The sequence below is a fragment of the Silurus aristotelis genome (assembly GCF_946808225.1).
Source record: "Silurus aristotelis genome assembly, chromosome: 4".
Taxonomy (NCBI): Eukaryota; Metazoa; Chordata; class Actinopteri; order Siluriformes; family Siluridae; genus Silurus; species Silurus aristotelis.
The window spans coordinates 22,024,477-22,035,889 of NC_139577.1; the positions used below are offsets into that span (position 1 = coordinate 22,024,477).

Genomic DNA, 11,413 nt, shown 5'->3' on the forward strand with positions numbered 1-11,413 from the left:
ATTTTATCTTTGTTCTCATTGCTTGTCAGATATTTGAGATTTTTAATATTTGGTGTAGATTTAAAGTTCCACTGCCATATTTCCCATACATGCCCCACAGTCAAAGATTTATGTTTGTGTAAGATTTATGTGTAAAAACATGGCAATTTTCAAACAATCCAAAACTTTATTGAAAAGATAAAACTATTGATTTTAGTTCTAATGATTTTTACTTTTCTTTTTTTCCTGTTTTAGCTTTATACTGTGCTGTGCTAAGAGAAATAATGTCTTGTGTTGTGCTGTTGTAGGCGTCAGGAGCTGCGTGAGTTGAGGCTTTTACAGAAGGAAGAGCAAAGAGCCCATCAACAGCTCACCAATAAACTACAGCAGCAGAAAGAGCAACTCTTCCGGCGCTTTGAGCAGGAGATGACAGTTAGTGCCTCTGTATATTTACAGTAAATATTTGTTAGTTTAAATCAGGATCATTAACATAATTTGTGGAAGTCCACAGCATTAATTTTCCCTATATAACTGAAGAATGAGGACTGTGCACTGCTTTTTAAGAAAAAATATTTTTATTGCTCGTTTACATGTCAACTCATCTTGGAGGACTGGTGGTAGTTCATTCAAAGATTTATAACATTTCATTGGTAGTACAGACAGTTTGTACCGATTGGCCAGGCAGAAGGACTGAGCTGGGAAGGATGTGCTACAAGTTAGAGAAACAAAGGATGGAGATGAAAATGTTGACTAGTGAGGAGAGTGTGTTGAGAAGATGGAGGGAGTATTTTAAGCAGCTGATGAATAAGGAAAATACGAGAAGGTTGGATGATGTGGAAATGGTGAAGCAGGAAGTGGGAAGGATTAGTAAGGAGGAAGTGAGAGCAGTGCTTAAGAGGATGAGGAGTGGAAAGTCGGTTGAACCGATGACATACCAGTAGAAGCATGGAGATGTTTAGGAGAGATGGCGGTGGAGTTTTTAACAAGATTGTTTAAGATTTTGGAAGATGAGAGGATGCCTGAGGAATGGAGGAGGAGTGTGCTGGTAGCAGTTTTTAAGAATAAGGGACATGTGCAAAGTTGCAGTAACTACAGGGGAATTAAGTTGATCAGTCACACCATGAAGTTATGGGAAAGGCGAGATTGAGATGGTTTGGACATGGGGTATATCAGTAGGAGAATGCTGAGGATTGAGACACCAGGAGGGAGGAAAAGAGGAAGGCCAAGGAGGATGTTCATGGATGTGGTGAAGGAAGACATGCAGGCAGTTGGTTTGAAAAAGGTCAGATGTAGAGACGGATGATCCGCTGTGATGACCTCTAATAGGAGAAGAAGCTTGCTAGTACAGACAGTCAAGTGACCTCAATTACATAAAAGGTACAGGCATTCCTCAGAGTAGCATACCTCTCATCTATTTTCTCTGTTTGTCTTAGGGAAAGAAGCGTCAGTATGACCAAGAGATTGAGAACCTAGAGAAGCAGCAGAAACAGTCTGTTGAGCGTATGGAACAAGACCATACCAATCGTCTCAGAGATGAGGCTAAGAGGATCAAATCTGAACAAGACAAGGAGCTCTCCAAGTTCCAGAACATGCTAAAGAACCGCAAGAAGGAGGTAAGCAGGAGACATTTAGTCATATTTAATACTGTTAGCATGACATTATGTAGATGCTAAAATTGCCATATTGATGTGCTTTTATATGGCGGTGGGGCTGTACTGCATAAATGAGCTTTTCCATCTTTCTTCATTTCGGTGTGACTGTCACAAAAGCTGCATACATGGGATGCTTGCAGTGTTGTGTTATATTGCAGGACCTGCTTTGTGCAGCGGCTTTTGAAGTGGTCTTCAATGTCCTCTTGCTCATTGTTTGCCGTTTTCCTATATGCTTTTAATTTTTCAACCATAACAAAATGCTGATTCACTGTAGACAATGAAATGTAGACAGTGATTTTACACTTCGGCTCTGTTCTGTTCTGGCAGTGCATTATTAGCCTAAACTATTAACCAACTCCATTTTTTCCCCCAATTTGAAAACTAACTATTTTACAGCATTTATTTTTTTTCTGCATGTTCGTTTCTTTTTGGTCTTCATCATAAGGGGAGAGGTTTTTTATTTATTTATTTTATTTTATTTATGAATAATATCTCAATATCTTAGGTTTTTATTATTATTATTATTATTATTATTAATCTTTTTTTTTTTAGGATTTACAATGATGAATTTCCATCTGGGTCATGCATGCTGTAATTTTTCCACCCTAACCTTGGCATGAGGCTAAAATTGTGTTAAATAGAAATGCGAATAAAAGTCCAAGCCGTTTTGCATGCATGCTGATATTTTAACTCTTTATTCATCTGCATGACCATTCTTTTATCACTCATTTATACAATTGGCTGCACTATGCTATTTCAGATGATTTAGGATTTAGTGTACAAGCTATAAACATTTTTGAAAGTTAAACATGTTTCGTATTGTTAACTCTTGCTTTTAATAGATTTCCTGTTTACTTTTTTGCATTTATAATTATTATTAATGTTTTATCATGAATATTCATGTATACATTTTTGTATGTATGTGTGAATGTGCAAGTGTGGGACTTGGTGCTGTGGTGGAGGGCAGGCTTCAGCTGGTTCATGGTTTAATAATAGTGCTTTCTTTCCCTCCCTGCTTCTTTTAAATAATTATAATAGATAATGTTTTTCTCTAGAATGTATAATCATTTCTAATATGGTGCTCGCTCAATTATATTGAAATTGAAAACACTAGCCTATATCCTGCCAATAAACCTCGCATCATGCTACCATATTTCACATTTTATAGCAACCCTTACAGTGGGTAAACGCTTTATCATAACCTCCAGACCCCTTTGGTTATACTTGACTAGTTCTGTGGTAGAATAACTGAGGCAGTAATTCAGCCAGCCTTGAGAATTAGTTCTCAAACTATAATAAAAGTAGTGCAGAGATTAATCTTGGGATTTAGATTTCTAGGTGCAAAATCTCACTGTATTTGGTAGCACGTTCCCATTCCTTTTTTTTTGTATTCTTGCAATATTTATTTAAAGTGTGCATTTTAGATGCATTTTAGAGATTTAGGTACATTGAAAGTGTTTTCAATAACATAATCAGTAATGGTTACTCAATACCGACAAAGCCTTCTCTTATCCTTAAAACCTAATTCTTCTTCTGCTACTCATCTGATTTCTACTGTGGTGCCTGATTGATACATGCTCTAGTATCTAATCCATTTTTCATTAACAGAATCGACTAAGAGAACTGATTCATGAGGTTTCTGGGACATCTTCATTCAAATATAACTCTGCACTTGAATCATTACACAGTCAAACATGAGATACTTGATTCTGGTTAGCAGCTCATTAAGGTTACTAATAATCACACTGGCAAACTTCAATGCATGACTTGTCACTAATACTTGGTATCAGGTGTGGTCAGTCTTAACAGCCAAATTCCCAACCATTTACATACTCGTACACTATAGGTCAAACAGGAGATCGACATGTCCCCCAAACACATGAGAAAAGAGCTTTTGAAACGCTTAAAGGAAGACCTCGTTGTTTTGCAGCAAGAAGAGGTAATGACTCATAACATGCCGATTACATGTTCTTATGTGTACACAACTATTCTTATAACATAACACTGAATCATAAGCAACTTTTGAAATGTCAGTTATTTACTGAGTTACTGAACTGAGTTATTTAGTTACTAAGGGCATTACACACTAAATCAAACGGTTCCCTGTTTTGGTGGTTATTAGCCCACTAGCTTGTGTTTTAAACTTGTTCCCATTATTAAACCTACAACAGAAAGCTTCAGTTTTGTTCGTATAGTGCTTTTTACAATAAGCTTTGTTCATTGGCAAGGCCAATTCAACAATAGAAAAAACCTTGAGCGGATTCTGACTCGGAAGTGAGTGACCTCTCTCTTCCAGGTGACATCTGGGATTGTGATTCTACTGCATTTTTTTTTCCAACGACATTACTATAAGTAAGCTAGAATTTGAGCATCATTTGAGTTTCAAGTGTATCATATCAAACTACAGTTATCAATTGTTCATTCATTAATGATTGATACTTGAGTGTAAACTTCAGGGTATCTCTGTGGGTCATAGGGTTAAATAGAACACAGTTTATTAGGTTTGCTCTTGTCCTGTAATAGTAATAGTAGTAAAGAGTGCAGTGACAGTGTAGCTAAGAGCAAGTGCCGAAAGGTATCACAGACATCGGGGTGCTCTGGAACAGGCTGCAACTCCACCGTAAGCACAGCTTGTTTCCAAATGCAGCATATTAGGTTGATACTATGCAAACCTTTTTTTTTTTTTCCCTTAATCAACCGGCTGTCCATTCAGTTAAGCAGGCTTTAACAGACTAATTTGTACTTACTAAATATTACTACTGCTTTTTTGCTTCAAATCCACAAGCATGTGAAGGTTGCTGAATTTATGAAAAAAAAACCCCAGCCTGGAGATCACCTTCTGACATTTATACTCATTTACTGCCTAACAAGGCTTTTCTCTGTTAGTTTTGAGGATCTGTGTTTACTGCTTCTTGTCTACCTTGACAGTCTCGCCATTCTTTACCCAGAACCTTAAACCACCAGCAGCTGAGAAACCGATTGTGAGAAAGTGAAAGTATGCGTGTGGTGCCCGTGTGGATTTTGTAGGGTGCTAACATGCCACAAGCTGTGTGAGTGAGTTGTCCCTGACGTGGTAGAATGCACTGTGTTTCACTCCACAGGGTGTGGCCCAGGTTATGATACAGTCTTTTCAGTTGTCCTCATGTGCTCTGTTCAACGCTCAGATGCAGGATGTAAGTTTTGCCCCCTACTTCTCCCTGTCCAACCTCTTGCTCATATGTGCCTGCCTGCCTACCATTACACCCTTAGGCGCCTTGCTCTAGAAAATTGTTTATTATGGAATAACTGATTTATAAGTATTTACAAAGAGATTTGTTATGCGTTCCATATTTGTAGTGATATTTGCATCAATTAATAAACAATAGTAATGTGTTCTTACAGAAAGCACAGCATGTAACAGTATAAGGTTTGTGTAAAACAAGGGTTGTTGTACATATGCAGATGAATTCTGATTAATGACGCATTAGAACGGGTACGGCACATGTGAGCTGGGTGGTTCTCTTGTGTTTCTTTTTTTTTTTTTTTGGAGTGCTGTCGCTGTTGTGTTATGGTGCAGTGTCTCTCTTTGAACACAACATACTGTGCTCTGTTACTTACTCCAAATGTATTCGAGTTTCTGTATATTTCACTCTCACTGTTTTTATCTGTGCCACTGGCTCTGTGTTCACAAATGGAAATGCTGATCATCACTGTGGCTACAGTAGGACTTGTATCGTAGGGTAACAACATTAAAACATTTTCTCATTGTGATATGCACTTTACAATGTGATGTTTGGTGAAGAGTTTGGATAAATGAGTAATGTATTTTTAGATGCAAATATTGTTTTTGCTCATGTTGAACTTTTATTATCCGTCTTAATGTAGACTCGTGTTTTAACCAGGGCTCTGAACCGAAATATATGATGACCTTATACTTATTTGTGAACAGAAACATTAATGCTGCTTGGTCTAATAGGTTTCCAGACATTGTTTTTTTATTATGGTGCCTAGATACAGTTTGTGAAAGTGTCATATAATTAAATGTATTTTTGTTCTAATCAGAAACAGGAACATTATTTTATGGTTGTGAAGCATATATGGAAAAGCTAAAATATTGGTTGTGGTTGGAGAGAACTAAGTGAATTAAGATTTTTTTTTAAACCATTTTGATTTTGAGCCCTGGTTTAAAATATATCCTCATGTTTTTCTTCTGCTTTATTCATCCATATTGGACTGTACCATTTTTCCATGAGATGTTAATGTTGTGTTGTTGAAAGACTTTTATTACTGTTAGTAATTTTGTTTACATTTTTCTTCATGCTTTTTCAAACAGTTTTCTGGTCTGTCCTAGTTTTTTATGTTTTTATGTGTAAAATGTTTTGTGATAATTGGGAAATGTTTGTGCAGCCATTCTGCAGTTTGGTGCGCTACAATTTAAAGACAAGAACTGATGTTGATGCCTTCTGACTTTGCATCCCCTCCTGTCAATTTTTCAATACTTATCACAGGAACAAGAGTTTCTGCAAAAGCAACAACAGGAGCTGGACAGTGCTCTGAAGAAGATCATCCAGCAGCACAAACTGGAGATTGCCACCATAGAACGAGATTGTCTCAACCATAAACAGCAGCTTATGAGAGGTCAGATTTTTTTTTTTTGTTAATTCAGCTGTTTAAGAATAAAAGTTAATATAAATTTGTATGCTGCCAGCAGTACAGACAGCATTGCCATATAGCAGATATTTTTTAATCAGTTTGATAAAAAAAAAAAATCATTATTTTTATATTCAGGTCAATATAACTACACAAATAAGGATGAACAATCTTTTTTTTTTTTTTTTTTTTTTTTAATGTCCATCAACACTTTTAGGACTTTATAAAGACGAGTGTTAGGCCTTTGTCTTCTCTGACACATGGCTTGGCAAGTAAATGAGTGATGTAATGAGTCACATACTGCCAGAAGCATGATGCAACGGCTATTTATTTTACATGTCTGGACACTGCCTGCTTTCTTTTCTGGCCTTTTCATTTGATTTCAGTCTATTTATAAATTTATCTTGCTATCTCTCTCACTCTCTCTCACGTCACATGCTTTTATACAGCCCGTGAGGCAGCTATGTGGGAGCTGGAGGAGCGCCACCTGCAGGAGAAACATCAGTTGCAGAAGCAGCAGCTGAAAGATCAATACTTCATGCAGAGGCACCAGCTCCTAAAGAGACATGACAAGGTGGGTGAATAAAGTGGACATTTCATAATTTAATATGAACATACTTCATTTCCACCCACTTCTACTCCTTAATGCACCCTTCAGAGCTAATGCAGAAATGCATGGTAGATAAATGTAAAGTTATTTGGCGTTTAAAAATAGCTTGTAGAAAGTCGTTTCTGTGAGAAGCTTTGTGCTTTTGCTTATTGTGTAATTTTATTTTATCTGTATTGCAACCCCTTATACTGCACCCCATTATTACAGATGTTACAAATTGCCTGAAACCTTTAAACTGCTAGCATTCTTCTTAGCATGCATAAACTTCCAGCAAATGATGTAACATTTCACTTTTATTTTTGTAGCTCCTAATGCATTGTGCCTGGCTTCTGTTTTTTCTTTTTTGTATCCACACTGCGGTCCCAATTATATCCTGGCCAAATAATAGGAAATGGAGCAGATGCAGGGTTATAATCAGCGCCTGATAGAAGAGATGAAAAACAGGCAGGCTCAGGAGAGAGCCCGACTACCGAAGATCCAGCGCGGGGACGGAAAGACCCGTATGGCCATGTTTAAGAAAAGTCTGCGCATCACTGGCACAGGAACCCCGGAGCAGGACAGAGAGAAAATTAAGCAGGTAATATACAATAAAATTAGTGAAAAAAATGTTAAAACAAAGTATGTATGCTAAGTACACAGGACTAGTGTATGTTCTTACACTGGTTGTCCGGGGTAGTTTGCAGCACAGGAGGAGAAGAGACAGAAGAACGAGCGACTTCACCAGCACCAGAAGCATGAGAACCAGATGAGAGACCTTCAGCTTCAATGTGACTCCAACATCAGAGAACTTCAACAGCTACAGGTCCACAGGCACACATACTTAAATACATGCTTTAGATGAATTTGAAACAGTAATTTATCACAGTGTCTGTCAATAGAAACTTAGTCTTTTGTTGTTTTTGAGAGGCTCATGCATGTTCGTTTTGTTCATATGCAACAAACTAGGTAATTTAGTAGTGTTTACGTTGACCATACAAATATAAAAATGTGAAGATGTTAAACTTGAAATAGCATAAATAACAGCTTTATATACTTTTGGCATCCAGACGGTTAGTTTCCCCAAACATACAGATAAAGTGGTTTTTACTATTAGGATATTTCTTTCTGACCTTGAGATCAGTTCATCCTAGAACAGATGAATAGGATTTAGCTGCAGTGACTGCGCAGGACATTTTTATTCTAGCTAACATTTCGTCGGATTGATTGCTGGCTGAATAACACCCACAGAATGGATGTATGGTTTGTGCCGTTGTCTTTTTGCATGGTGAAGGTTGTTCTGATTTGCTACATTCCAGACACAATCAAATGGCACTGAAGTATGGAGTGGTAGCCATTTTGTTTCAGTATTTCGTTCATTCGAAATAAGTCTCCAACCTTCCTTGTTCTAAAACAACCCAAAACTATTAAGCTTTTACCTCCATATTTTAATGTGGATATGAGGCAGTCTGCTATCGTCTTCTCTTCTGTTCTCCATCTTTCATAAGTTCTTCTGTTAGAGCCAAAAATGTCCAGTTTGGACTCATCTCTCCAAGAACATTCTTCATCATTCATATACATTTGCGGCATTTACATAGCCCATTCACTTTCCAATTCCTTTGTGTTTTTGCTGTTTACGAAGTATGTTGCATATAAACAGAAGTAATGTGTGTCAAAAACCATGAAAGACTTTTCCCCCAAACCTTTGACAGGCACTGTATATTGGATATTGGAGTATTGATTAGAGGTCGACCGATTATTAAGTTTTGACGATTAATCAGCACCGATAGTTGATTGCTAAAACAAACGACTATTGCCGAAATTCCTAGCGATAGTTTTTCCAACTTCTGGTCCGCTGTCATTACGAGAGCGGAATTTAGAGGCGAGTCACTGATGCCGCATCCCCCCCCCCCCCCTTTTTTTTTTTTTTACGTGGGAGGGCTGTACTTATTATCGATAATTTATAATTATATTTATTCATTAGTATATTTATATTCATATTAAATATATATTTTTGTAGGTTTAGTACTATTTTACATATTTTACAATGTAATTTTTTTTCTTATTCAGTATCCATAAAAAGAAAAAAGAGAGGTCGATTTAATCAGTTATCGGAAAGTACGATTCAATCGATCTGTAACTGTAAAATCCACTATCAGTCAAACTCTAGTGTTGATGTTACATTGTCACACTGTAGTTATGACTTTGTTTAGATATGTTTTAGGTTAGAAAAAAAGAATTTGTTTATTTTCTACATATTGCATATTATCTCTTACTTTCATTTTGTACATGTAAAAACAGACCAAAATGACTCAATAACTTAAATTATATTCTTTATTGATTTATTTTTACTTAGAATGAGAAGTGCCATGTGTTAATTGAGCATGAGACTCAGAAGCTAAAGGAGCTGGATGAGGAGCACAGTCAAGAGCTTAAAGACTGGAGAGAGAAGCTTCGTCCCAGAAAGAAGGTACTGCACAAGTAGAAGTTTACTGTTTGTTTTGAGGCTGTTGAAATTTTTCATATTGGGATAAAATTAGCTTTTTTAGGCTTTGATATGTTTTGAATATCTCTGTAATTAACATGTGGTACTTTTCATGTGTCCTCCAGGCCCTTGAAGATGAGTTCACTCGGAAGATGCAAGAACAGGAGGTCTTCTTTAAAATGAGTGGGGAATCCGAGTGCCTAAACCCCACTGCCCAAAGTAGAGTTTCTAAGTTCTACCCTATTCCTAGTGTTCATTCATCTGGCTCATAACCCAGATCATACAAGGCTATAGAAGGCATTGTAGATGCAGCATCAGCCTGGTGCTTCTTCTGTGTCTGACCTTCCACTGTACGTGATGAGAGGAACATTGGATTGTTGTAAATGAAGTTCACTTGAACATGGAAGGGACTAAACAGCATTACAGCAATGGAAAACGAGTTAATTAGTAAATTGCCCACTGTTAAACTATGAATCCAATGGATTAACATTTTATTCATTTCCTTTAGTCTGCTGGGAGTTTTTCATGACTATGGCACTAGCAGAGATTAGACACAGATACAATCTTTCTTGGAGAAATTGATTATTAGAAGCAAACATCCGATGACTAAATTCTGTACAAGGTCTCTGATGTCTGATTTCTAATCTGATTATGGCATAACATGATAATTTATTCCCTAACTCATTGGTTCTGAAGATCACCAACAACCTTGTGAGTGTGTTTGTGTGTATATGAAGCACAGATATATTGTCAAATTTGAGCTGCCTTTTGTCTTTTAATTTTCTTTTTAATGTTTTCCACTGTTTGGGAGTCTTTAGTCTTTTATTGTTCCTATTTTGTTTCAGCAACTGTTTGGCCTGTCAAAACTCTAATATAAACTGAGGGAAGGTAAGAAATTGATGGGGCAAAATTTTATACTGATATAAAAGCATATTGTACAAGTTCTTCTATATGTTGTGAAAGATCAAAAGCAGCTTCTCATATGTGCACAATATTAAACCCGCTTCTAAACTTGCAGCTTCGCAATATATAAGATGACTACAGACGAGAGAAAGTGGGTTGCCTGCGCTGTGGCCTTGAAGGGAAACTTAAGGTTGCAGGTTAACTGCGAATGTAATGTTTCACTATTTGAAAAAGAAAGTAGAGTGTGATTGCGTGTACAATTACCTGTTTTGTCCAGTGCTTTCTTTATATGAAGAATTTAATTACACAGTGCGTACAGTAGTGCAGATACTACCCGGTTTACTCTGGTTCATTTCAAGTTGTTGATGAATGGGGTGGACTTGGTATCTGGATGTATGACAGTGTCCATCATTGGCAAGATACAAAATACATTTTTTCAACTATTTCTATGTATCTGTTTTAGTCATGCAAGAATACCACAAGTGCATAAATATTGCTATTTGGCTGATGCGCATGTGGTCTCATCTTACAGTATCTCAAAGTGCGTCCTATGCAGCCTTGACACAGCTTCTCCCATTTAGGGACCATAACAACTGTTTCAGACGGAGTACCGCTTTGCGACAGAGTAGAGGGGAGTGCAAATGAGCTCCCAGCATGCCCTATGTATAACCGACAGCTGGTTCTAGCCACTAAGCTGTAGGAGCACATCTGCGCAGAGAACTGTGCTTTAATCAGATGTGTCTAAATTTATTGATTTGCTTTTCAGGAATTTTTTTTTTTTTAAGAATCTCACAGTGCATTTTCTGTACTATATTTACAATTTTGTCATATCTGTCCATTCTACTCTTGCATGCTGAAATCCTAAATGCTGGATTTGACTGAAAACTGGAGCTCTATGGATTATACACTTTAAGTCCCATTGTACTAGCAGAAGCTTCAGTTGAATCCTAAGAGCTGCATATAATACATAACAGATCAGGATATTTGCCACTGGGATAGCAACAAGTTATTCTGGGCATTTTATTTGACTGGATTGTGGCACTTTTGTTATGTCTAAAGCATTTTTCTAATTGATTTGGCCAATATACTGAATAGCTGGTGTCATGCTGTAAATAAAATCTTCCCATTTGTATTTTACACATTTCTTTTTTGTGTGTTTTGTGTAAATATATGTTCTGC

General features: G+C 36.9%; 1 protein-coding gene across 3 annotated transcripts in view; it reads left to right on the forward strand.

Moving 5' to 3' along the window:
- slka (STE20-like kinase a) overlaps window positions 1–11,371 on the forward strand; it is a 24,311-nt gene extending 12,940 nt beyond the window's left edge. The window contains exons 11-19 of one of the 3 annotated variants that reach the window (XM_083538186.1): window positions 288–411; window positions 1,413–1,592; window positions 3,478–3,570; window positions 6,119–6,248; window positions 6,710–6,834; window positions 7,259–7,447; window positions 7,547–7,672; window positions 9,203–9,316; window positions 9,457–11,371. In XM_083538186.1, the coding sequence (XP_083394312.1) occupies window positions 288–411; window positions 1,413–1,592; window positions 3,478–3,570; window positions 6,119–6,248; window positions 6,710–6,834; window positions 7,259–7,447; window positions 7,547–7,672; window positions 9,203–9,316; window positions 9,457–9,603 (1,228 nt within the window). In that variant the 3' untranslated portion in view covers window positions 9,604–11,371. Of the gene's footprint in view, window positions 1–287; window positions 412–1,412; window positions 1,593–3,477; window positions 3,571–4,732; window positions 4,805–6,118; window positions 6,249–6,709; window positions 6,835–7,258; window positions 7,448–7,546; window positions 7,673–9,202; window positions 9,317–9,456 lie in introns of all 3 variants that reach the window. The other 2 variants (XM_083538187.1, XM_083538188.1) reach the window with 2 other exon arrangements.
- The last annotated feature ends 42 nt before the right edge of the window (window positions 11,372–11,413 follow it).